At 40.6% G+C, this 25699-nt stretch overlaps 1 protein-coding gene across 2 annotated transcripts in view; it reads left to right on the top strand.

Annotated features, from left to right (window-relative positions):
- Window positions 1–21812: 21812 nt before the first annotated feature.
- DCBLD2 (discoidin, CUB and LCCL domain containing 2) overlaps window positions 21813–25699 on the top strand; it is a 42808-nt gene continuing 38921 nt past the window's right edge. For both annotated transcript variants that reach the window (XM_080613789.1, XM_080613788.1), the window contains exon 1: window positions 21813–22068. In XM_080613789.1, the coding sequence (XP_080469915.1) occupies window positions 21948–22068 (121 nt within the window). In that variant the 5' untranslated portion in view covers window positions 21813–21947. The remainder of the gene's footprint in view (window positions 22069–25699) is intronic.

The following is a 25699-nucleotide window of genomic DNA, read 5'->3' as shown; positions in this document are numbered from 1 at the left end:
CCCTCTTTAAACTCTGCTTGATCACATAGTCCTTTGACTAAAGGAAATTACAGTCTGCAGGGAGATATCTGTGTTTTAGTACTAGCTGTATGTCATCCAGGATCCCACTGGAGATTACATTATTGCTTTTCAATGGCAAGAGCTGGTCACATGGGAGGTGATGTTTTTATTATAATCAGCTGCAGAGAACTGGTGAGGGTGAGCTCATCTGCAGCTGAGTATGTTTGAACTTTTGTACCTTTCAGTACCTTTCTGTGAGCAGAGGAAACTCTCCAACTGGGATGTGTTAGAGAGTTAGGTTTCCTGTAAATGCTGAGATCTTAGAAAATGGCCACAGGAAACGAACTTTTGAAAATGAAATTGAACTGGAGAATTACGATGTTGATCACTGAACAAAGTAGTCTCATCCAGGTTCAATAGGAAAAGGATTGTTTTGGTTTAAATATCCAAATTGATTTTAGTCTTCTGTTCACAGAATTACTCAAAAGACTATTTGAATTTATGTCTTATTACACAAAGCAGATACCACTTACACTGTGGTCTACCATTATACTGGAATTCTCCTGGGAGATGCTGAACACCCTCAACTCCTGTCTGAAGACTCAAGAATTGGTATTTAGTCAAAGCCTTGATAAACACATCACATCTGCTTCCCTGGAACAATTTCCAGGTGACATGCATTTTACTGAATTTCTGTGAGGAGTAAGTGAAAATCTTGTGGCACATCTGGTGCTGCCTTCAAATCGATTTACGGTAGTTAAATAGGTTTGAATTGGCACTCACTCACATGAAGAACCTGCTGTGCAGATCTTTGCTCTCTTCATCCCACTGACTAGTCTGTTAAACAATTGCTTTTACCCTAATGAAGATTTTGTTGGAAAAAAAAGATGACAATTTGCACATCGCTGAGCTTTAAGGCAGTTAATGAAATTAAAGCAAAGAACTCCCAGCACAGTAGGAAACCTAGATAACAGGAACAACCATTTAGTCAGCACATTTCTGTTTGCCCGGGAGCCAAGGCTAATTATCAGGGCCAGGCTGCATCGAGAGGGGAGAGGAGATGACAACACAATAGTATTTTTCTGCACAGGTGCTCTAGTCAAATTCATATATAATTTCTGGAGAAACAATGCTTTTAAAAAAGATTTATTCCCAGTGCAGGCTGGGAAGTGTAGATAATGGAGCCATGTAGTTGCCCTATCAAGTTTTCACAAGCATTTGCAGTGTCTGAAAAGCAGCTTAGGCAGTTTATCCAGTACCATCCATATGGGTCAACCTTGAGTAATTTTGGAAAAGACTTACCAAAGAAAAAAGAATTTACAGAGGAAAAGGAGAAAAGCAGATGCAAGTCTGGAAATTGTCTCCACAATACAGACACTTTTTTTTTCTCTTCTCCTCCCTTCCCCCCAATTTAAGTAAAAGCAAAATAACATTCCACAGTCATCAAAGCATGTTCTCTTATCACAGTGTAGGCTTTGGGTTAACAGCAAACTTCCTGATCTTTCTCTATTGTCTTTACTAAACCAGATCATAAAAGGCAAGAAGGAACAGTTTTGTCTAGAGCACTTTCATGAGTTAAAAACATCATTTTGTGCTTAAGGCAATGGGCCAGATCTTCAAACATCTGGTTTAGTTCTTGCCTTTTCCACAAACTTCCTGTGTGACAAAATATATTTGCACTTCAATTCCCTATCTACTAGGCTGGGATTGTGGTGTTTTATTGCTTTACGGAGCTGGTCAGTTCATGGAGTCTTTGCAAACACCTGGTGGCCCAGTTCGGTGGAAATGGGACTTTAAGCTGTGGACAATGGTTGATTACCTGATATTTTGAGTATTCAGTTCCAGCTCTATCACTGTTTTCTGTGGCTTGAAATTCTCTCTCTCAGTATTGCCATCTGCAATATGAGAATAATGCTGCTTTCTTACTTCCAGTGGTAGTTGTGTGGTAAGCTGTTTGCAGTGCTTCCTAATGCTTAGACAAGAAATGTGCTGTAAGGGTGGAAATTATTTCAATCACGTGAACCCCATCCACTAAGGTATCTTTTGTGTAAGAGAGTCCTTTCACTGTCAGTTTTGCTACTTCTGCTCATGGAGCCTCTCCCCTCTTGTTTACAGTATGAAAAAGTTCATTCAGACTTCACACGTTATTGTGTCCCAACTTTCAGATGCAAGATCCAGTTGCAACAGCGTGAAAGATGAAGAATGAGTAAATGATGGTTGCAGTCTGATCTTGGCCAAAATGCAGTTAAGATTTTATCTTAACAGTGCTTTTGGTGTCCAGGGAAAGACATTGACCTGTGGGAAGTCTTCCAGTTTGTGCCTAATTGGAATGCTGGCCCTTCGCCAACAGCCCAGCAGAAAGTTAAGTTGTGAAACAGGAGAAATATTTGAGTCAGCTCCTGACTCAGTGTCAGACACATGGAGTGGTTGCAGGGAACTAAGTTTTCTTACTATCCACTTTTCTTTCCAAAGATTGTGTTGCTTCTGTGGCTTCCTGATAATTTTTCAACAAGATTATGATCTCAGCCTACACAGCACCGGGAAAATCAGTCCTAGTTGAAAATGACATGATGTGAACTGACAAGTTTCCATGAAGTCTGCTTTTCTGTATGGGAGCTGATTGTTTGGAACAAATGCTGCAGACATCTCCTTTAGGCTGATAATTTCTGTTGGGGGTTAGTTGCAGAAAATGTTTCAAATTGCTGTTCAGGACCACTACTTTCCCAAATGTAAATAGGCTAGTTACCCAGTCCTGTTGTTCTAGCCATGTGAATCTTTCATTTTAATCTTTCACTGAAGAACAGAAACTATTTTCTCAAAGTTAGATTCAAATGTTATAACAACCTGTTTATAATGTAGTATTTCTTTAAATGTGTGCCGGTCCTCTTACTGCTGCCTTCTAACTGAAAGGGTATATTTGTCTGTAACGAAGGAATTTTTTTTTCACAGTAATTCAGGGTTCAGCAGTTGTGTGGAGCCCTGAGAAACAGTGTCAATATCCTTCTTGAGCCAAAAAAACAAGAGGAAAGCAAGCAAGAAGGCTTTTGAGGAAGGATTTGGCTTTTCATTCCAGTGTTCTTAGAGCAATACGCATTCCACAAGCCTGCCTGTTACTAATAAAGACAGCGCACTCTGCTTTTTGGGGACAAATATTTTCTAGTAATTTAAAGGTGAATATTTGGATTGATGAAATGATAAGCTTTCATCAATCAAAGTGTTTCGAAAGAATGCATGAGACATCAGGAAATTATATGCATTACATTGTTATACGTTCACTAGAAGCACACCACACAGTGGGATTCCTCAGGATCTCACCCATGAGTACCCCAAAGTACTCTCTGAGACAAGAAACAATGAAGGCTTTTTTCAGGATTCCCCTTTGCCCTGGGGAAATAACCACTAATATTTTGTGTTGAGTTTTGAGAAGAAGATGATCAGATAATACAACACAGTACGCACTTCTGGAAAGCAGATTATGAAGAGAAGGTAGTAAAGAGGAAGCACTGGGGACTGCGAATGTTTGAACAAGAACATTGCAGACAAGAATCCCTTCACACCAGTCTAGCAATGCTTAGTAAATAATTAAAGGAACAGTGGTCTGATTCTAGAGCAAACCATTGCTTAGAAGCTACCTTTAATAGACGTAGTTTTTAGAAAATCATGTCTTTCATTAGAATATCCATTATAGAAGAGGTTTGTAATATGCAAACACATGTGAGTTTTGGTAGCCGTATCAGCAGGTATAGAAAGAGATTACCTCCTTGCCTCATTTACAGCCTTAGGCTATTACAGCTACAGCCATGCTGCTACATTTTAATGGTGTTACAGTCTCCCTAGACAAAAAGAGTATAAAGGACCAGCTTGTGAAAAATCTATAAAACTCCAACAACTTCAGCAGTTTTTTTCTGATTTACGTGAAGTGAGAATCAGGCCTGTGTTATACATCAAGTCCTTTGACTTGCAGTGTCAAGTCTGGTGTAGAAAAAAGAAGAGAGTTTCATGAATTTGTTTCAGAACAATGATCCAAATGGCTAAAGAGATTTGGACAAGTAAGAGTGGAGATTACAATGATGTGGAAATGTCTAAAGTGAAAAAATAAAGTAGCATTTTGAAAGATAAAAACCAGATTAAATAATAAAGCCTGGTGACAAATACTTTAAACAAGCAGGACTTTTACATCTGAAACGCAGTGCAGAGAATTTCATTCTCAAATATAGATCAGACTTCCAGATGATTCCTGATACTGTGGGAGACACTCTGTGCCTGCACGCAATTCCTCACTTAGATAATGCCTAGGAAAAAAAATTATCTAAATTCCCAAGGCAGTTGACCCTGTGTGCAGTTGTGTAGGAACGAAATTATGTACAAAATATGCGGATATTATCAGGGGCTTGTGTATATCGTGATTCCATAGTAATGGAATTTGCTGAAGAATTGTGGTCTTGACTCTAGCTTATTATTAGATGCTATACAAAAGGAAATGAGAAGGATTTTGGAAGTCCTCAGGGAAGTCTCTATGGTGGGCATTTTGCAGACATCTATCCTGTCCCTAAATGAACAGACTACACACTGGGAAGATGCACCAGAAGGTGTAAATCACAATAGTAGTTGCAATAGCTGTGACTAAAAGGAAAAAAAGAAAAAAGGTGGGGAGAGGGAGCTATAAACTGGATAGGTTTCTAGTCTGTATGAGTGTTAAAATACCTTTGACAATGCCAGCCAAGTATCATCAGTGTACTAAACTAAGGAAGTATTATAAGACCACAGCTAAGACTCAAAATGAAATAAGCCTTTGTTATTTCTGAATCGGTATATTAAAAAAAGTGATTTTAATTCTTGTGCACATGAATGTCTAACAGTCAAACAGTTACTTCTGAGTTAAGAACTGGATCAAATCTTATGTTCAATTTAAATCCAGTTACCAGGTCTAGGATTCATTCACACTCTAGATAATATTTTGTGGTGCTAACAGGGCCCCAGACCATTCCTTTCTCATTTTATTTCAATTTTGACATCCGTTTGTTGGTTACCTTTTGTATTACACAGCCTCAGTACAGAAATTGAAGAAACTGCAGCCACAGCATCCCACCAGAACACAAGTAGTCCATGCGCAGAACCTGTCTGCAGCCATGAAGTCAGCAGCAGCCTGGATGTAAGTCAAGCACAGGACAGTCATGCCAAACAAAGTGGAAGTAAGTCATGTTAATGGAGCCTGCACTGGTATTCCTGTTTGGTGAGTCTGGACTGCAGTTTACAAGGGCATGTCTTAGGGTTACTTTCCCAATCTCGTGGAAAGTGAACCTGTGGATATATCCCTGCCTTATGCATGTTTGTCTAAATGTGATTTTATAAATCTGCAAAATGTTCAAATTTGACTGATAAGGTTTCACACTGGCACAACTCCACTAGATGAGTGGTTATCTGTCCTGCTGTGACTGGGCTACTGTGTGTTTGGGTCACCTGACAGTTATGAAAAGTGAATAGAGTCAAGTTAAGAAAGCTAAAATTGGGGAGCAAATTATCTTGGGAAGACAAAATCCAAAGGTGCCTCTGATTTCATAGGCAGACCATGATCATACATTGGCAGAGCATGATCAGGTATCTTGTTAAAGGATTTCCAGACTCTTTCAAGATTGTACTAAGCATAGCCTAATGCAAGAACTATTTGAGCCCCACCAGGAAAAGCTTAACCTGGAGGAGCACTGTAACAAGGACAAGCAATCCTACAGAATGAAGCAGAGAGGTATTCAAGAGTCAAAGAACAAGTAGTGAATCAATTAGAGCCTGAGGGGAATTTAAACAGTACTTAAAGCTTTCTGAGGCTACGGAGTTTTCAGACTCTCTGTATGAAATTACGTTCCTCATTCTTAAACAGCAGTGGCAACTTTAAATGTCTTTTTCCCTTTTTGGCTTTTTTTCTTTACTTTGGGAGGAAGGGTTAAAAAAAAAGACTTGAGGCTCTGTATAAAAGACTCAAGGTGCACAAAGTGCAATCTCCTGTTATGGCAAACAGTCATTTAATAAAAATCTACTCACAAAACCTTTAAAATATAATTGGTCTTCTTGCACCTAGTACGTCAGAAGGCTGGTTTAGTAACTCCCTACTCTGCTCTTTGGAAACCTTCTTTTAGCCGTCATTTTGCCAGTATCATCTTTTGTAATGAAGAACAAATTCCTCTTATCTATGCACTTATATAATTGTTCATTTGAACAATATATACTCTTTTAGGCACCTTAGCATGATAGGCTGTTTGTGAATGTAGTTAGTATCCATACTCCTGATAACCCAAGTGTCCAGTGTACAAATGTGTTCTGTGCACTCAATCCAGATCAAATTAATTTTTTTTTTTTTTTAATGGTGAATAGAACATGACACTCTAGGGGATGTTTTATCACTTCATATAAAATGAACTTCTCTCTTTTAAAATGTCTTGGCTCTCAGCTGAGGATCACATTTGTCTTTTTCATGTCTTCATGTCAGTCATATCTCAAAGTTGGGCTATCAACCTAACATACAGGTCATTGCCCCTGGACACCTCCAGCTGATCAACTGCCAACTTTAATGACAAATTCTGATTAGTCTTTACATTTTATTATTATTGCTGCTCATCACATTTCCATTACTCCTGACTTGTTTCAATCTTTCTTGCATGATAATCTGTTCTCTCTCCTTACACAATGCTTTGCTACTGTACTGAAAATGCCTCCAACTGTGTCATCAGCAGATTTCATTAATATGTTCCTAATGTTTATGCCAGTGCCATTCATGAGAATATCTTGTATACTGAGTTCCATAAGCAGTCCTGGAGGTTTGTCTCTTAATCTTCCTTGAACACTCAGTGATAAACTCTTGTTCTACCTCTCCCTTACTCTCCTTGCCAAACCCTCTTATTATTATCATATTAATTTGTCTTAATCCAGTTACAGTCAAATCCCTCCTCTAAATGTGTTTCCCTTTTCTTGGGTTCAAATTACAGAGAGTTTTTGTATCTCTCACTCACAAATTCTCACAGTTTTCTCGACATTCAGGAGTTTGATCTCTTCAGTCCAGCCTACTTCATGAAATAGTTCTCTTTGTTTAATTAATTTTCTGCTTTTTGTGTATTTAAAGTGATTTCATTTTTATTGATCAGATCTAACTCATATTCATTAGACCCAAAATTATTTTATGCTACTGTTGGTCTTCAGCCAGTTGGAGCAAAGACCACAGTCTTTCCTCAATAGCACTTTCCAGTATATTCTCAAGCTTTTTCCTTCCCCAAGGTAAATGAAAAACATTACAAGAGAAAAATAAGGTATTTCTTCTATTAGAACAGCACACCTTTCAGTTCGTGTGATGGCAACTCTTTCTACCAAGTCTCTGATTTATAGCGTTGAAGAGGCTGATTCATTCAATACACAGTCTTTTCTTCCCCATGAAAAAACCTTAGTCTCACTGTACCTATTTCAGTGATTCACACTTTATTCTTTAAGGCTAGAGCCCTTGAATACTCCTGATAATTTCCAATGGGGGAATTCAAGGCACAACTTCTGAGAAGACATAACAGAATCTGACCCAAAAAGAAAGGCAGTGACAGTTACAGAGGGAGGTGAATTTTTATGTTATGAAGGGCTGTGCTAGTAATTTTGGGAAGAAATTCAAGTAAAAAATAATATCAAGAAAAAGTATGCGGAGACCAAAATGCACTACAGTCCAAAGACATCTTCCAAAGGGAATCTTGGAAGCAGAAAGTCCTTGTAGTTTTAAAAGAAGATTTGACAAAACAATAGAATAGGACCTGCATTTTTAAGCTGGCCAGCAGAGATTTTTTCCATGTATTTGTGTTCCCTACCCCTCCTCTTCCCCTGACAGATGTTCTACTCCTCATTAAATAAGGAAGTAACAGCACCCTTTACTGTTCCTAAGTTTTCACCCATAGTTTAGCCCCAGATTTCAACTACTGATGCACTTCTTTGCACCTATTCCACTGAAAGTAATTCCAGCTAATTTCTGTCTTTAGGTGCTTTTCCTGTCTGTGGCTCAGGAAAGGAGGGAAAGGAAGAAGAAATGTTACCTGCTGGTTAGCAATTCTATGAATGAAAATCTTACTTATAAAGCACAGCTTGTAACCTGTGGGCAAGACTCAAACAAAAAAAAAAAGTTTTATTCATTCTGTTTAATATCATATACTGAAGTTTGAGGCACCAATGGTAGGTGATTGATTTCTGTAGAAATAGTTCCCATATCTCTAATTTCTTTACAATCTTTCTGTGTGCATTGTTAGATTTACATGTATTCCCCCTTCAGACATTAGGCTAGAGTCATTCTTCATCTCCCAGGGTTAACTAATCCATCATTAGATGGACCCATGCAGATCCATATGAGATGTTTGCTTTTAAAGCCAAGCTTTCTTCCATCAGCTTTTGACATTTTATTCACTCAGACAAGCTGATTAATGGTGTCAGCATTGTACATTTGCTTTGCAGTAAATACCAAGCAGATGTTATACTGGCCTATCGCCCCACACTGAGCATGAATCCTGTGAGACCTTGCTTTTGATAGCAGGTCAGTTACCAAAAGGTCAAATAGTGTCCCCTAGCCTGTTTCATGCATGAATATGATATTGGCTAATCTTAGATACTTTGATTCAGGTCTTCTGGGAGGGGCTTTATATTAGAAGCACAGGGTCAAAACCTGACATGTCAGACTAGGCAAAACATCTGCTGACTGAAAGAGCAACTTTTTCTGTGAAGGTTTCCAGGTTGAGCCAGTTGTCAGTTGCTGTAATTATACCTTGTATTTTCTCTCTCAGCAGGTATGCAGGTGAGGTCTGTAGGGAGAACTAACGTCTTTTCATTGAGCCAATGGGATGTAACAAAAGAATGTTTCAGACACCAGGTCTCTTTAGGTCTGAAATGGAAACCACAAACTCCAAGCTCAATACAGACTGAAAAGGGAACAGTTCTTCCAAAAAATCTGAGTAGAGTTCCCCTCGGATGACAGGAAATATTAGCAAGAGAAGAGACAATAAGCCATATATAAGCATTTCCTTCAACATTGGCTAAACTTCAGAAATCAACCTACTGAAGTAGAACTGCATCTGTTTGACACTGCCATAAGAAAATCAGGTTACGATACAGATTTCAGAAATGGGCCTTTGCCACAAAGTTTGAGTCAGTTCTGAAGTATTCCAAGGTTCAGGAAGCCTTCAGATCCAGGGCTCTTGGGCCTTTCTCACATAATTTACAAAATGGAGACTGTAAACCCACATTATCTGTTGTCTTAGGGCAAAGATTTTGAATATACCATTCTTCCAGATAAAACCAGAATTATTGTCTCCCTACCTTCTTAAAATACAATAGAATTATTACTATTATTTAATTTACTAGTGTATTAATTTTAATATATATGTGAGATTATAAATATATTAATTTTATATTCCCGTGTGGTTTGGTTTTTTTTCCCAAAATTCTTGATTCATTCTAGGCAAAAAGAAGAAAGAAAATAGAAAAACCACACAGTAATCCCATACAGCTAAACTTAATCTGTTTCAGTGGATGCAAGACATGAATATTCACGGTGTTCTCAGGTATTATAGCCATCTCTAAGGCTCATGGACTAGCTCCCAACTGAATCTCTATTAATACTGAGTATTTATGATATTTAAATACCAGAAGTATGGCATTATTATTTTTATGGCATTAAATGTTTGGATGTAAGGTACTTTGGCTAGAATGGCACAATTATATTGACACAATTGCGCTGTTCAAAAGTACATCTTCCTTTATGACTCTTTTTGTTCCACATATTCCTGAGAGCTTCATTATTTAGCTTAAGTTGAAGAGAATGGATTCAGCTCTGGAGTTCATGATTCACTCTGCTTTTGAAGGGTATGAGTAATATTAAATTCAATATTTCATTCAACTTTAAAAAGACAAACATAAAATGACAAAGAAATATAGATATAACTAGACCATCTTCTCTATTAAGTATACTTTTCTGATAAGTAGACATAGGTTGTTAATATTTCTTCCCCTAATAACAGATACTCTAGTAACTTGCATTTAATTAAAATAAGTCCTTCTCTGGCTTAACAACCAACGTGTTTTAAGCATGTTCATTTAAACTATTGAGAGTTTATATGCACAAAACCCCTAAACGTAATGAGGCTTTTACTTATTGAACACCTTTTATATCCCCAGTGTGTCTTTCCCTGTGTAAGCTGAGTCTTAGTTGTGACTTACAGTGGTTTCTAACCGAATTCATCGTCTCCCTTTTTCTTGAATAAGAATTTGCAAGCAAGAAAGCTATTGAAAGGTCCAGGAATAAAGAGAAGAATCACCCTGAACAGAATGGCACTTGTTCCTTCTGCCACTTCAAGTTACTGACCTCCTTGCAGTCTCCATGCATTCATTTGCATAACAGAGGTGATCATCTGGCCTTTACTACAGCGAATTGAATATAAATCAGTTACTGAAACATAAAACACATCCTAGGAATTCTCTGAACACTGGCATACAAATGAAGACCTTAGTGCTGCCTAGGAATAATGGAGGTGACAAAAGAGATATATTAGTGTTGCTGTTTGACTCTTACTGTTACAACATGTATGAGAGGCTACAGCAGGATTTCACAGTCTTGGTGAAAGAAACTGTTTTAGTTCATCTCCCTTCTCCTATTGCTGTAAAGTTGTTTAAGAGACTGGACTTCATATTTCAGTATATAACTTGCCACCAAAACCAACCCCATTTTTGACACTGTCTTGGACTGAATTGGACTCAAAGCTGGGAGATTTCTGCTTACATTGAGATATAATCATGTACTTAATGGCCTTATTTTTCAGCACCAAACCTCATGAAAAGGACCTTCTGATCTGCAACATTTTACTGGGCCATTCTGTTTAGAATATATTTCCAGTTTCTCTGGTAAGACACTATTTTCCTTCTCAACATAAAACCAGCTGCAGGCTTTTATTCCTAACATTTAGAAATTAACAGAGAGGTATCGACCACACTCTTACTCAATCTTTTTGACCAGAATTCCCCATCTTTCATTTCTGCTAGAGCGGGCTAGGATGCCGTGCCTCCTCTGTCACTTAACAGAACTACTACACATACACACGAAGTCCAGGACTTCCTAGGAAAAAGGCACACGTGTTGCTGTGCTTTCTTTCAGAAAGCCTGTCAGTTACTGCTCTAACTGCCCTAACCTTATATTGTATGTTCAATACAGTAATCTCTTCCCCTTTAAGTTTGCCCATAAGATACAATTTAGTGAATCTTTTTCTTCCCATCTGCTGAAAGCTGTCCAAGTTCTTCATTACTCTCTTCAAATCAATTTTCTCTAACATTTATGTAAGTCACATCTCATTCACTCAAGAAGAGGTTGACACTACCAGGTTGCAATCTCATCCAGCAACTAACATCTCTCTCATGAAGATGGCTTTAATGCCATTATTTTAAGGACTAAACCCAACAAAAAGGCCCTCCTGATACGCAACATTTTGAGCCATTCTGTTTAGAATATATTTCTGTTTAGAATATATGAAGCACACTGGAGCGTGTGTCGGCAGAGAAGCTGTGGTCTTGCATTCCAAGAGGAGTGTGTGTCATATTTGCCTCATATATCTGAAAATGGAAAGGGGCTAGAGAATTATTTCCACTCATAAATTTCAAAAAACACTAGAGCTGAAAACACAATGCTATTTTAAGAAGATGTGGGGCCAGGGAGTGCGAGTCTTTCTTCTATCTTTGGGGTTTATCAAACTTTCTGGTTGATTTGGGCCATATTTTAAAATTCATAATGGCTATACGCTTACCCTTTTGTAACATCTTTTATCTCTTTTTTTTTTTTTTTTTTCAAATGTGAATTTTGATTCTTGTAAACTCTTACACAGTCATTGCTTGCCAGCATCCAAGTGCTGGCAACAACACAACGCAACACAAATTTCCTGGGTTTTATAGTAACTGGCAATGCTGTTCTTCAGGGAGAGGTATTAGCCCTGTGCATAAAGCTTGGCTTTCATATAAAACAGCCCTATTTCTGCTTTAAATTTGATCATAATGCTCTTATTTTCATGTCTGTCTTTATTAGCATAGTACAATATTTCTTTTAAAGCTTTTAATATTTTCAGGCTTCCTCCCATTTAGAGTTATAATTCTCTGCTATTTCAGTTAAAGTCTACACCAATTTTCTTGAAGTCATTTTTGCCTGCAGTTCTAGCTCTTCATTTCATCAGCACCAGTTAGGGTTGTCCATTAGCAGTACATTTCTTAAAGCATACAAAAGATATAATCGACTTTTTATCGTTGATCTGGTGTTTCTAGAATATATTTTCACATTTTGAGTCTCCTGTATTCACTACAAATCAATTTACTCATCACAGTACTGATATGGTTGCAGCTCAGCTCAGTTTGCTTTGGTGGGACTACAACCAATCACACACAAAAAATTAGGCTGCTCTCCAAATTCTTTATCTGGAAGAAACAGAGCTGATACCAATATGTTCATGCTCTGATTCACAACTTTAAGAGCAGGCAAAGTATAAACTCTTGAAAAAAGTTGATTTATTTGCTATGGGGATTACTAATCTCATCTGCAAACACAGAAGGATGTCTCTATTTCTGATACAGAAAATTTTGCTTGAAGTTTTTCCTTTTGAATCTTAGCTTTTAGACATTGTCTTCACAGGTCCCAAATTGTAGTGTTATAGTCTCACCTCAAGTTTCTGTCTAAATCTGAAGCTGCCCTGTAGACAGCATTAGGCACAAATATATTACAACTAAACGTTATGCTGTTCCCTGATATTGACGTATGGACACAGTTTTTTTCTTTACGTTGGAAATAAAGACCTGGAACATGTGACACTTAACTCCTCTCTTTCATCTTCATAAGGGTGAAAGAACAGGTCCTCTTAATTATTTTCCTAATTTCATGAATGGGATCTGTTCTCCTCAAGCACATAAATATATCAGTAAAGAGCTGCATCTTTTGAGGAGCCAGACAGCTATATTTTTTCTAGTTACCACTGGTGAATGAGATTGTAATCAGAAATCAGTGTAAAATCAAATTATGATACAATCTGGTACAGTGACTAAAGTAATTCAGAGGCAAGAATGAGTAAGGATGCAAGCAGAGAATAGGACTAGAAAAATATAGGCAAGACAGACTTTGGAGGAGATAAACAGATCATGAAAGATTGTTTCAACCTGGGGATTACATAAAAGAAACAATCTAAGAAAGGAAACTACAGTTCTGACAAAAATGTAAAATATCAAAAAGAATGTGGAGAATAATACGTTAACTGTAAAAGAGAGATGAAATGTATGGAAATAATGAAGCAGCAGACTCATGCTTCCTGGCTTCAGCAAAATAGCTACAGACTTAAGTTTAAGCATTCTTTTAATTCCCACAGAAACTGAATCCTTGATTAAAATCCTGCCCATGCTTATGTGCTGAATTAATCCTATAGTAATCATAGTCTCCTCCTTCAGCTTTCACTGGGACATAGTATTCACTGCGTCTAAAGTAGTTAGACTGCTCAGTACTTCAAAACACTGCTTTTATGTAAGAGTACCAAACCTGTAGCTACAAGACACAATTCATCTTTAATATTTTTCTAACTGCTTTCATTTGAAGGATCTTAGTAGTACTGGGCATTGATCCAATGAACTCGTTCAAGGGTAGAAGAAGGTATGAGATCTTTCCTCATATTTTCCTTTTCTATGTCAACATGTTTAAGTAGGAAGAAAATAACTTATCTATTCCCCCAGTATCCCTGAATTGTTTTACATATATAATGCAGTAAAATGTAAAAGAAAATTGTTCTTGGAATTTATGCCACCATTATTTTCCTGATAAAAACTTTGTGCACAGTAAAATTAGCAGATGCTTCTTACCAAAATAACCCTGAACTAAATGTTGTGTTTATTCTCTTCTAAAAGCATAAACCAATCAGCAACCAAATAACTCTACAGTGTCAAATAAATGTGCTTTATGTATAATCATGATGTTCCTATCTGAAGTGAATTAAATATTAATCTTACATAAATATATCATAGCGGTTTTGTAAATGTGTTTCTGAGGATGAAATTAATTACATACATTGATGTGACTAATATGCAATCAATACCCATTCTGTAACTAGGACTTTGTTGTTATTGTTAAAAAAAATAAACAAAATGGGAACAAAGAAAAAAATGAAAACAGAGAGAGGAGTAGAAGGATTTTTAAGGAAAGCTATAACAAAACCTAGAAATCCCAAATGGGAAGAAACTGAGTAGCCAAGAGCAACAAAAGCTAGATCATAAGGCCTAGATCCAACAGTAGTTTTTTAGTACCACACATTCATCTAGTGCCACAAAGCATACTGCAGGATTCTGGAAGTGTTTGAAAGATCAAGAACCAACCATTCAGATTGGCTGTAGGTTAGTAGTAACAACAGTTAATAAAATAATGTTTAAGTATCATGTAAACCACCGTGTAAACCTCCAGAGATGTTTTCATTCTGTAGAAATCATGGTAACTTAAATTACTCACAATTTGTCATGGGTTTTCTTTGGCTATTTAATTTAAAATACTATGGAGCTATTTACTAAACTGAGTTTTCCAAAAAGCAGAATTGCGGCAAAGGAGAGCAGTAACTTTTTCAATGACAGTTTCTGGTTTAAGTCAAATACTTTAACAATTAAAAATAATAAGAAAAAGGTGGCAGTTTGTTCCAGTGTTGTTGTAGCTATTAAATTATTAAGCTGTATTTTCAATTAATAATATACTTTGAAGCCTGGACAGTTTAGAGATGGCATGTTTTTTCCATGGCATATGTCAACCCTGCTTGCTGACCTGGACCCAGGACCATGGGCAGGACACTTAAGCTATCTATCCTGAGGTAAAAGGGCTACTTACCTAATGAACACGGAAGTTAAAGGTTTCCTTTAGCATTAAATGATCTTTTAGAGTGGCACCAACACATCCCTGTATTGCAAAGAAGTTTGCATTTTCAGTGTATCTGCTGGATGGTTCACTGTGTCCAGGAGTGTTAAATTAAACACAGCTTCACAAGAATACTAGTAGGAACTAAAACAGAGCAGAACTTATTCACTCCCTCATTCTGGAGTGGACTTTACTCATGTTAAACTCTTGGAAATGCTAGAAAACATTTTGGCTGAAGAGTATTCTGTAATTTAGTTTAGTTTTGAGTATTATATACTTCAAATTGTTTGCATACTTAAGTAGGAATGTCTCAGCAGATTGCATGATCTAACCTACATACTGGATTTTTTAGAAAGCCCTTCCACAAAGTTAATGTGCAAGTGAGGCATTTGTCTCTTGTTTTTCTGGTGTTAAGACCTCTACATTTATCAACCAAATTTGACTATTACTGCCACTGTAGTTGTAATCTAAGCAACTCTAAGAATATGCTCATTAAGCATATAGCATAATTCTTTCGGCTGGAATTCCACCATAAGCAGTGGAATTTGTTTTCTAGAAAAAGAGGTAAAGTGATTTAATAATTCATTAGATAGCAGAGAGAAATTGTGAACCTGAGTACAGATCTGGACTTGCTCACAAGTGATTATCTGGGAAAACTGCTAGTAATAACTTTCAGGTGTCTGCTGACATCTAAAAGGAGACATATGGCCTTTAGATGCCCATACAGCCCTTGCCTTAGCTGGGTGGGGGGACCTTTGTATTTACTGTCACAGAAAAAATCTAGAGCATATGTGACATTTAAAGATTTCAAGGATAAGGAGATGGAGGTGATAGCAAAGGCCTAATGTGTTAATATCATGAAGTCCATAATTTGTCTGCTTTAAATGCATTAGTCCTTTTCTTTACATTCAGAAGCATCAACCTTTCCAGAATAAATTTTTATTTCAATTAGAGAACATGGGTAAGTAACTACAGAAAATGGAAAGTTGAAAATCTCTTTTGTGCATTTACAACATCCCCTGTCAACAAAGTCTCCCCTTAGCATTCTCTTCTCCAAGCTGAAGATGTCCAGCTCTCTCAGCTTCTTCATATGCATCATGTTCTCCACCCCTAACCATTTTGGAGGCCTTCTGACTGATTCTCTCCCATATGTCAATATTGTTCTTGTACAGGAGGGAACCAAAACTGGACACAGTACTCAGAAGTCTTACAAAAGATCACTTCCCTGGCACTCTTGTTAATACAGCTCTGGATACTGTTGGCCTTCTTTGATGCAAGGGCACACTACTGACTTGTATTCAAATTGTCCACTAGGACACCCAGGCCCTTTTCTGCAGTTGCTTCCAAACGACCCCCAGCCTGTACTGTTGCATGGGGCTATTCTTTCCCAAATGCAAGACCTTGCAATTGCTCTTGTTGGACTCCAGGAAGTTCACATTAGCCTGTGCCTCCAGACTGTGGAGCTCCCTCTGAAGAGCAGCCCTCCTTCCAGCTGAGTTCAGCTTTCAAAATACAACAAAAGAATGTAAAAGCTAGAGAGCCATGGTGGAAAAGAAGCCCTGTGCATCAGAGGCCTCTCAAGGGAAATGAGAGAACCAGATGGAGATCATAGTTGCATTTACCTCTAGAAGTTACTCGCAATGGGAAGGAGACATTGCAGAAATGTTTAGTTGGCTAGGCATTCTTCTATCAAGCAGCAAAAAGTTGGTTTGATCTTCTGTCTTAGCATCCTGAACAAAAATATTTGTGCTGATTTCTTAAGATGTGTTGGCAACTTGTCTTATGATATTGGCATCATAGGATGCTATATTTGCATTTGCTTCCCACAACACTTTAATTCTGAATGTCTTTTGATTTGATGACAGGAACAGTTCTAAATCACATACTAAAATGGATTCTTTATTACACAGTTGTGTTTCCCCCAGAGGAGATGCCTGGAACCTCTCACGGACGAAAATGTGTAGTACTCTGCAGGTGGTCTATTTAAATTCATTTTGTGCTGAAATCTTCTGAGGAGAATGAAGGTTCTGAAAGCCAAGGAGACCATCTGGATTTATCTAATTCTTCAGATTGTTTTTGTTGCATAAAAAGCATGTATTAAGACAAGCCATCCAAATAGCATTGATAGTGGAACCATATTCCTAGTTCTTTGGCTTTAGAGAGTCCATAAATCTTTAAAGCTTTTAGGGTGTATAACCTTTCATAGTTTCACAGTATCACAGTATGTTAGAGATTGGAAGGGACCTCAAAAGATCATCTAGTCCAATCCCCCTGCCAGAGCAGGAACACCTAGATGAGGTTACACAGGAATGTGTCCAGGCGGGTTTTGAATGTCTCCAGAGAAGGAGACTCCACAACCCCCCTGGGCAGCCTGTTCCAGTGTTCCGTCACCCTCACTGAGAAGAAGTTTCTTCTCAAGTTTAAGTGGAACCTCTTGTGTTCCAGTTTGTACCCATTACCCCTTGTCCTATCATTGTTTGCCACTGAGAAGAGCCTGGCTCCATCCTCGTGACACTCACCCTTTATATATTTATATACACTAATAAGGTCACCCCGCAGTCTCCTCTTCTCCAAACTATAGAGACCCAGCTCCCTCAGCCTTTCCTCATAAGGGAGATGCTCCACTCCCTTAATCATCTTAGTTGCCCTGCGCTGGACTCTCTCCAGCAGGTCCCTGTCCTTCTTGAACTGAGGGGCCCAGAACTGGACACAATATTCCAGATGCGGTCTCACCAGGGCAGAGTAGAGGGGAAGGAGGACCTCTCTCGACCTACTAACCACCCCCCTTCTAATACACCCCAGGATGCCATTGGCATTCTTGGCCACAAGGGCACAGTGTTGGCTCATGGTCATCCTGCCGTCCACTAGGACCCCCAGGTCCCTCTCCCCTACACTGCTCTCTAACAGGTCGTTCCCCAACCTATACTGGAACCTGGGGTTGTTCCTGCCCAGATGCAGGACTCTACACTTTCCCTTGTTATATTTCATCAAGTTTCTCCCTGCCCAACTCTCCAGCCTGTCCAGGTCTCGCTGGATGGCAGCACAGCCTTCTGGCGTGTCAGCCACTCCTCCCAGCTTAGTGTCATCAGCAAACTTGCTGACAGTACACTCAATTCCCTCATCTAAATCGTTGATGAATATATTAAATAATACTGGTCCCAGTACTGACCCTTGAGGCACTCCACTAGATACAGGCCTCCAACTAGACTCCGCCCCATAGACTACAACTCTCTGGCTTCTGTCCTTCAGCCAGTTTGCAGTCCACCTCACTACCTGATCATCCAGACCACACTTCCTCAATTTAGCTATGAGGATGCTGTGGGAGACTGTGTCAAATGCTTTGCTGAAGTCAAGGTAGACCACATCCACTGCTCTGCCATCATCCATCCACCGTGTTATTTCCTCATAAAAGGCTATGAGGTTGGTCAAGCATGACTTCCCCTTGGTAAAGCCATGTTGACTGCCCCTCATAACCCTCTTATCCTTGACATGCCTTAAGATGGCACCAAGGATAAGGTGCTCCATCACTTTCCCAGGGATGGAAGTGAGGCTGACCCGTCTATAGTTACCCAGGTCCTCCTTCTCACCCTTTTTGAAGACTGGAGTGACATTTGCTTTCCTCCAGTCCTCAGGCACCTCTCCCGTTTCCCAAGACTTGGTAAAGATGATGGAGAGTGGTCTAGCAATGACTTCCGCCAGTTCCCTCAGCACCCACGGGTGCATCCCATCTGGACCCATGGATTTATGGATGTCCAGATTGATCAACTGGTCTCTAACCCATTCCTCATCGACTAAGGCAAACTGCTCCACTGACCTGACTTCATCTGAGGTCTCAGGAGTACAGGGCTCTTCAGGACTGCCTCCGGCAGAGTAGACAGAGACAAAGAAGGCATTCAATAACTCAGCCATCTCTGTATCTTCTGTCACCAGGGCACCCATCCCATTCATCTTTGGGCCTACCTTGCCTCTGGTGTTAGTTTTATCTGCCATGTATTTGAAAAAGCTCTTTCTGCTGTCCTTGACCCCTCTTGCCAGATTTAATTCTAAGGAGGCCTTAGCCATCCTAGCTGCCTTCCTACATCCTCTAGCAGCAGCCTTATATTCCTCCCAAGTGGCAGCCCCTCCTTCCATGACCTGTAAACTCTCCTCTTCCACTTGAGCATACTCAGCAGTTCCTTATTTAGCCACGCAGGTCTCCTGGCCCTCTTCCTTGACTTCCTACGTGTCGGGATGCTCTGCTCTTGAGCTCGGAATAAGCAATCCTTGAATGCCAACCAACTATCTTGGGCCCCTTTACCTTCAAGCAGCCTTGCCCATGGGATTTCCCCTAGCAATTGCTTGAAAAGGCCAAAGTTTGCCCTGCTAAAGTCCAGGGTTGCAATTCTACTTGCTATTGTACTGGTCCTACCACACAAGATCCTGAATTCCACCATCTCGTGGTCGCTGCAACCAAGGCAGCCCTCAACCTTTACTGCTTCGACCAGACCCTCCTTGTTAGTGAGGATGAGATCCAGCAGCGCTCCTCTCCTGGTTGGCTCATCCACCATTTGTACCAGTACAAATTGTGTACAGTTCGTACCATTTCTGTCAGGATGGTGTTCCCTTTGCAAAATATGTAACCTAGGGATCCACATAAACCATTTGTGGTCAGCAAATATGGCTTTGGGACAAATTTCCAAGATAGATTAAGCAAATTTGGCTTTTAGGAATTCTGCAAGTTTTCACACCCCTCTTAGAAATCAGCCCTCTCACAGATGCAGATATCCTTTTTAATGAACAAATAAAAACCTTTAGAACAGTCAAATCAAGGTAACAAAACACCCCACACAGCCTTCACAATAGAAAATAATGCAGGAGGAAACCTCCCTCAGGTCCACCAGAGACCGCTATTGATTTATGTGTTCAGATTCTCCGGTTAATGCACCGCACTACTAAGCCACAAATTATTCAAGGAGTGATTTTTCCAGTACACAACAAATGCCACTAATGATTAGTGATCTTAGGAATGTGCTCTCTCAAAAAGGATGTTATTGTAGTGATACAACTGCTTCACATGACCTGTGGCAAGAATATCTTGTCTGGTGAATGGAAAACAAAGGAACGCACATAAATTACTTTCGATTCATCTTCCATTATGCTTTGCAGGGTGTCTTGGTGGCCATTACATCTTACAAATGGACTTAAACCAGCCTCAACCAAAATATCCTTCAATTATCTCTGCCTTCATTGGGGTCTCTTCGTCTGTTGCTGAAAAGATTACAAAAGCGGCAAAAATAGGAAATGTACTAAAATCCTTGTGTTTAACATTGCCTAAATATATAAGAAACCACCCCCTGGCAGCTGTGGCACAATTGTCAGCCAAATGAGTAAAAAATGTGCATCACAATTTTGTTCTCTTTAGTCTGAGCAACCAAATCTATTCTGGATTCTTCCATGATTTGTCACAAATGGTATGGCTGGTATGGAAGGAGAGAGAATGTTGTGCCTGTTTCTTTGTGGGGGGAAAAAAAAAGCCTTAATAAGCTCTGAACACAGACATGGACATAGTTCAGTTTTCATCATGTTAACGAGGAACAGTAATGTTAAAAACAACTAGTAAACATCGTCTACATAGTTCTTTAAGCAACTCTGTGGATTGGGAAAGACTGACTCCTGAGGTAGTTTTCCTGCCTTTTCAGGGGAGTCAGCACTGGACTTCACCGCTGGCCAGGAAAGCAGTATCTGTTTCAGAGAAAGTAGAGAATTATTTCTTCCTTAAGACACTTCACACAGTGAACCACTAGAGCTGGCCAACACCAGGAAATGGGATTGACTTGCAATGGCCCTTCCACAGCAGAAAGGATGAACCATGAGGCCTGTACTGTCTGAGAGGCTGATCTTTGGAAGCTGTGGAGTCCCAAGTCCCTTTTGCTTGGTGGTGAGAGTGAGTATGGTCAGTGGAAGGCTGAGGAGGTTTCAATTTTGAAGCTGGCAGAAGTGTAAAATAATGTCTGTGTGGGTGCTGCTTTTGTTCCCTAGGAGGAAGCAAGGCTGGGACGGCAGCTGTGTAAGCATGGACACAATGTTTCATCAGCATCCGAAAACTACATTTCTTTCATCTACCACTCAAAAACAGGTAACGAGGTGCTCCCTTCCATGATGATGATGGTGTTTACAAAAGTGATTCTTTGATCCTGCCAGTGCTTAGGATGCTTTTCCCCCCAAAATACGCTTTCTTAACAACCATGGGGAACTGTTTCAGTATGGTAACAGCTACCGCAAGTCTCTGCAAATGTGCTATTTTGCTTTTTGTTATGATTCTAAGACTTGAAAGTTTCTTTTTTGTAAGTATCTATTCCCTATGGGTGAATTTATCCTCCTAAAGCAAGCCTCTCAATGACACGCTGTAAATGTTCAAAAGCTAGATAACAGGAACTAAAATTGCAATGGCTCGGGACTTATCTCCCGATCCCATGCTTTCTAGAGCTGAATTTTCATGTGTGTGTGATCTATGACACCAGTTAATCCTCTTCGGTTAACAACAGCAATAGCTGTGCTTCCAGGGAGTTTTGTTTTTTCCAGTCAATTTTTCCTCACTTAATTTCTACTTTGCGGGAAGAGCGAAGTTAGATACTCCTAGCCAACTCGTTAAGGAGGAAGGAGATGGAATAAAGAGAAGCAGGGGCTGATTCCCAGGGACCCTGTTTCGGGCCCACTAACCCCGAGCAGGCCTCCCCGCCGGCGGCGGCGCCGCCCGCCTCCCTGCGCGCTCCTGCAGCGCCCAGGGCGCGCCTAGGGCCGGGAGCCGCCGCCGGGACCCCGCGGACCCTACGGCACCTGGGGCGGCCTCTCGGCGGCGGGGCGGGCGTGCGGCAGGAAGCGGGGCAGCGCCGCGCACCCGGAAGCGGTTGGGCCGGCTGCAGGGGGCGGCTGGTGGCGCGAGCTCGCTAGCTGGGTCGCAGGCGCGTCCCGCCGGCGGCCGCGGGGTACAGACGCGGCCGGGCCCGGCCGCCCCGCAGCCCGCGATGCCCTCGGGCTGCCGGTTACGCTGCGGGGCATGGTGAGCCCGTTGCGGCCGCTCCCTGCGGGGACCCTGCAGGCGGCCTCGCCGCTCCGCCTCAGCCTCCTCCTCCTCCTCCTCCTCCTGCTGCTGCCGCGGGGCACTGGGGCGCAGAAAGGTGGGTGCGAGAGCGGGCGGGCAGGGCGGCGGCGGGCAAGGGAAGCCGACGCTCTGGAACATGGCTGCATGGCGAGGGGGGGAGCCCTCATCTCTGGTCTGCCCCTCAGCGTGTGGCCCCACTCCCCAAGTCTGCCCGCTCCCTGTCCAGCAAAGGGTGAAAGAAGAGCCGCGTTCCTGGCAACCCCCTTTTCTTCGTCTTCACTCCCCCCTTGTGGGGGGCCGCCCCGTCGGGGAGTGTGGGGCTGTCTCAGGTGGGGGTTTGACCAGCTCCAACCCCAGTGGGAGCCGGGGCGGGAGGGCTTCACCCGGACGGGGCGCGGCCGAAGGGGCGGGAGACGCTGGGCTGTGGAGGTAGATCGAGGACACAAGGGCGGTCTGGAAGCGGAGGGCGCCCCGGGGCTTGTCGTCCTGAGCCACAGTCAGCTGCTGGGGAAGGCTGCCCGAGCCGCGGGTGAACCCTGGGTTCTTCCTCCGCAGGCCGTGTGTGAAGTGGTGTGAGCCAGGAGGGGATAAAGGGGAGATTCTGCTTGCTCTGAAAATAAACTTACGCGTACCCAAGAACATGTAGAAATGCATATGGGGTGAGCGTCTAGAATGTGTGATAGACGGGGGTAGTTTGTTTGGGTTTTGGTGTTTTTTTAAGGGAAATCGGTGAGATTTGTCCTCCCCGGGTGGAATTAGTTCATTAGGCTTTAGCACTTTGAAAATTGTGTGGCACAATTTGGTCAATTCATGGCAGAAGATCAGAGGATGCCACAGTAACTGTCACTTTGATCATATGCTTGGGAGAAAGTGGTGGGAGTGAATGTTTTGACAGCATCTTGAAACTTTCACTTGTTGAATACAGGGGTTGAGAAGAGAAATTTTATGGTTTTCGATTCTGTTTGCTTCTTGCACCGATCTTGCTTTGTTTTGGAAACTCAGCTCTTGTTTTCACATAACTTTCTCTACATCTCAAAGAGAGATGGAAATGTATTTGAATGTCACAAACTCTGTATTAAAATGTACAAAGGGAATCAAAAAGTGTATGTGTTATACTGTTAAACATATATTTCAGGTTTTTTTGAATGGAAAAGGTCAAAGATGCATCCACAGATCAAGCTAGTCAAGCTGACTTACCTTTTCCTCTTATTTCCAGCTAACTGCGTTTAGTTTTAAGTATGTTCCTGTACACATATGAAGATATTGCTAATATGTATTTGACATACCTGATTTTGTTTGTGTTTAATTTATGATGGAGGAGGAGAAGTCCCATTTGGTTTTGAGAGGAAATTGGGCAATTTTAATATTTAGCCTTTTGAAGACTGTGGCTGAGCGAGTCAGGTAGCAGCAAGGTTAGTTCATGCTGTAGGAGCATCACACTCCAAATACTAGTGCTGACCTGACACTTATCTGACCTTTTGGTGAGCAGACTGAGTTTGTTATTCTAGGAGAAAACTGAAATAACTGTGGGGAGGAGGGAAGAGTCATAATTTTCCTCCACATTACTGAGTCAGATTGGCTCAGTGAGTAGTCAGAGGTGTGCTAAAGGGAGTGCGACCATTCAGCAAAAAGTGGGACCGCATGGACAGCAGGCTTTTAGGTATGCTGTTCACTTTACCTTTCTGTACTCTGAGAAACTGCTGAAGAGTTCCTACCCAGAATTTCAATGTAGCGTTCCTTCTTGTTTGCACAGAAGTCTTGCTTTTGAGCAGGAGGGGAACCTCTATTGACAAGCTTAATTTTATTTGGTAACATAAAACAGAGCTTGTTTCAAGGTTAGGGTCTGTGGCGTTAAACACAATGCTCTTCAGTATGAGAAACTGTTGGGAGCTTCTAAGAAAAGCTCTGCTTGCGAGGGACTGTTTCCTTGCCAAAATGTTTTCATTTATCTTATTCCAGAAAAGGTTGAGGAGCACATATCCTGTATCTTTAAATGCTGGCATAGTTCTAGTTTCATACAGAAATGAAACTTGTCTTGCTCATGAAGGGTCTGTCCAAAGCAGTTACTAAATTAGTGTATTAAATGTATGCACAGGCTTCTAAAATAATGTTGATTGCCAGTGGAGGTACCCAAGGCCTAGGAAATTCCACAGTTAAAGTTGGGTTTGAGCTCTTTTATAAAAATGCGGTGAGTGATACTATGTAGGAACCTAGCCTCATTTGTTATGTTAGGGAGGCTTATCCTCTGTTAATAAGCAACTGTTCATTTTCTTTTCCACAGTTGAGCAGCTCTAAGCCTCACATTACTGCATGGTATTTAAATCTTGTTATGAAGATAGAGCGTTTTCATTTCTCACATGCTTTTCTTTAGAGCACCTCCCTAGTATGAACTGATTTAAAAATAACAATATGGTTTTGGTCAATGTGAAACTTGTTTTGAATATTGGGTCAAGTGGTCCTCCTCCCCTTCCAGATAGCTGCAAACTAAGGAACGAAAAAGTGCAGGTACTGCTGTGCTTTTCACTTAGTAGCCTACAGTATTATCATGTAGGATTGGAGTGGGATTTTTTTTCAATCTGTCATATTGAAAATCACTCAGTGTATGTAGTTCAGCATTCTTTGGTCAAGGTCTTGAACTTGAGCATCTAACTGTCTTGGAAAATATGAGCATTTTGTATGCGGTTGAACACCTTCAGAAACACTGAAAAAGACCCAACAGCAAAGTACCCCGTGCTGCGTTTCATACAGTCTAATGCATCAGGCACTGTCCAGCCAATGGCTGTGCAAGTCAGCTCTTGTGATTTTGATGCAATTCTATAGTGACTTTAGCTCCTGGTTGCAATGAAATTGATATTTCAAAAATACTTCAAGTGTTTTATTTGTATTACATGTAATTAAGCAAGCCAGCACCATGGAAGCTTCCTGATCTTTGTGGCTTGCATTTTGAGAAACAGTGCTCGTAACAGATGTTCAGCTATTGTCATACATTTGGAATGGCCTTTTCGTTAGTTAAGTTTAACTTTTGGGGGGATTTAGAAAAACACAGCTAAAAAAATGGTTGCTTAGCTTTCATCAAAGTAGAAGTTGAGTACTGTCTTAGTTATTCTGAAGGTATGAAGACTGTGGGGCAAAAACTTTGTCATCACACATGTAGTTTGGTAGCTGTCTGTTGGAATTCCTGGTGGATACTGATTTGCATATAAAACTGGAATAAATCCTTAAGTTACAAATAAACTTTAGATTCTGTAGTTGATTCACAAGTGATTTGAAGATTTGTTTGCAACCTTTCCTTTAAAAAAACCCCCTAACTCCAGATGCTTGTTTTTGAATTTGATTCTTGTATTCTGTTCTAAACAAATACCAGCCCACAAAGATGTTATGTGCTCAAACCTCACTGAGGAAAGTACAAAAAAGTGATTCATCACTGGAGCTTAAAAATGTTTGCTTCAGTGTAGCAAAGAATTTTTGAATGTGTGGTGCCGGGTTACCATGATCTAAAAAGCTGAGTGAAAGAACTAGTGGCTCTGTGTATGTTGAGCCTAATTAAATACTTTTCCCTGGTCTTGTGTTTTGTGATTGAACTGCAGTATTTCTGGATCTGTTGTATGTTCCCTGCTCCTCTTCATTTCCTCTGTGTGCCCTCCCCTTCTCTCCGCAGTGGTCCTGCTCTCACCACTGCTTATCCGTCCAGCAGTGCAACAGATGAC

Source organism: Psittacula echo (genome assembly GCF_963264785.1).
Source record: "Psittacula echo genome assembly, chromosome: 3".
NCBI classification, from domain to species: Eukaryota; Metazoa; Chordata; class Aves; order Psittaciformes; family Psittacidae; genus Psittacula; species Psittacula echo.
This window is presented reverse-complemented; position numbering and strand designations above follow the sequence as displayed.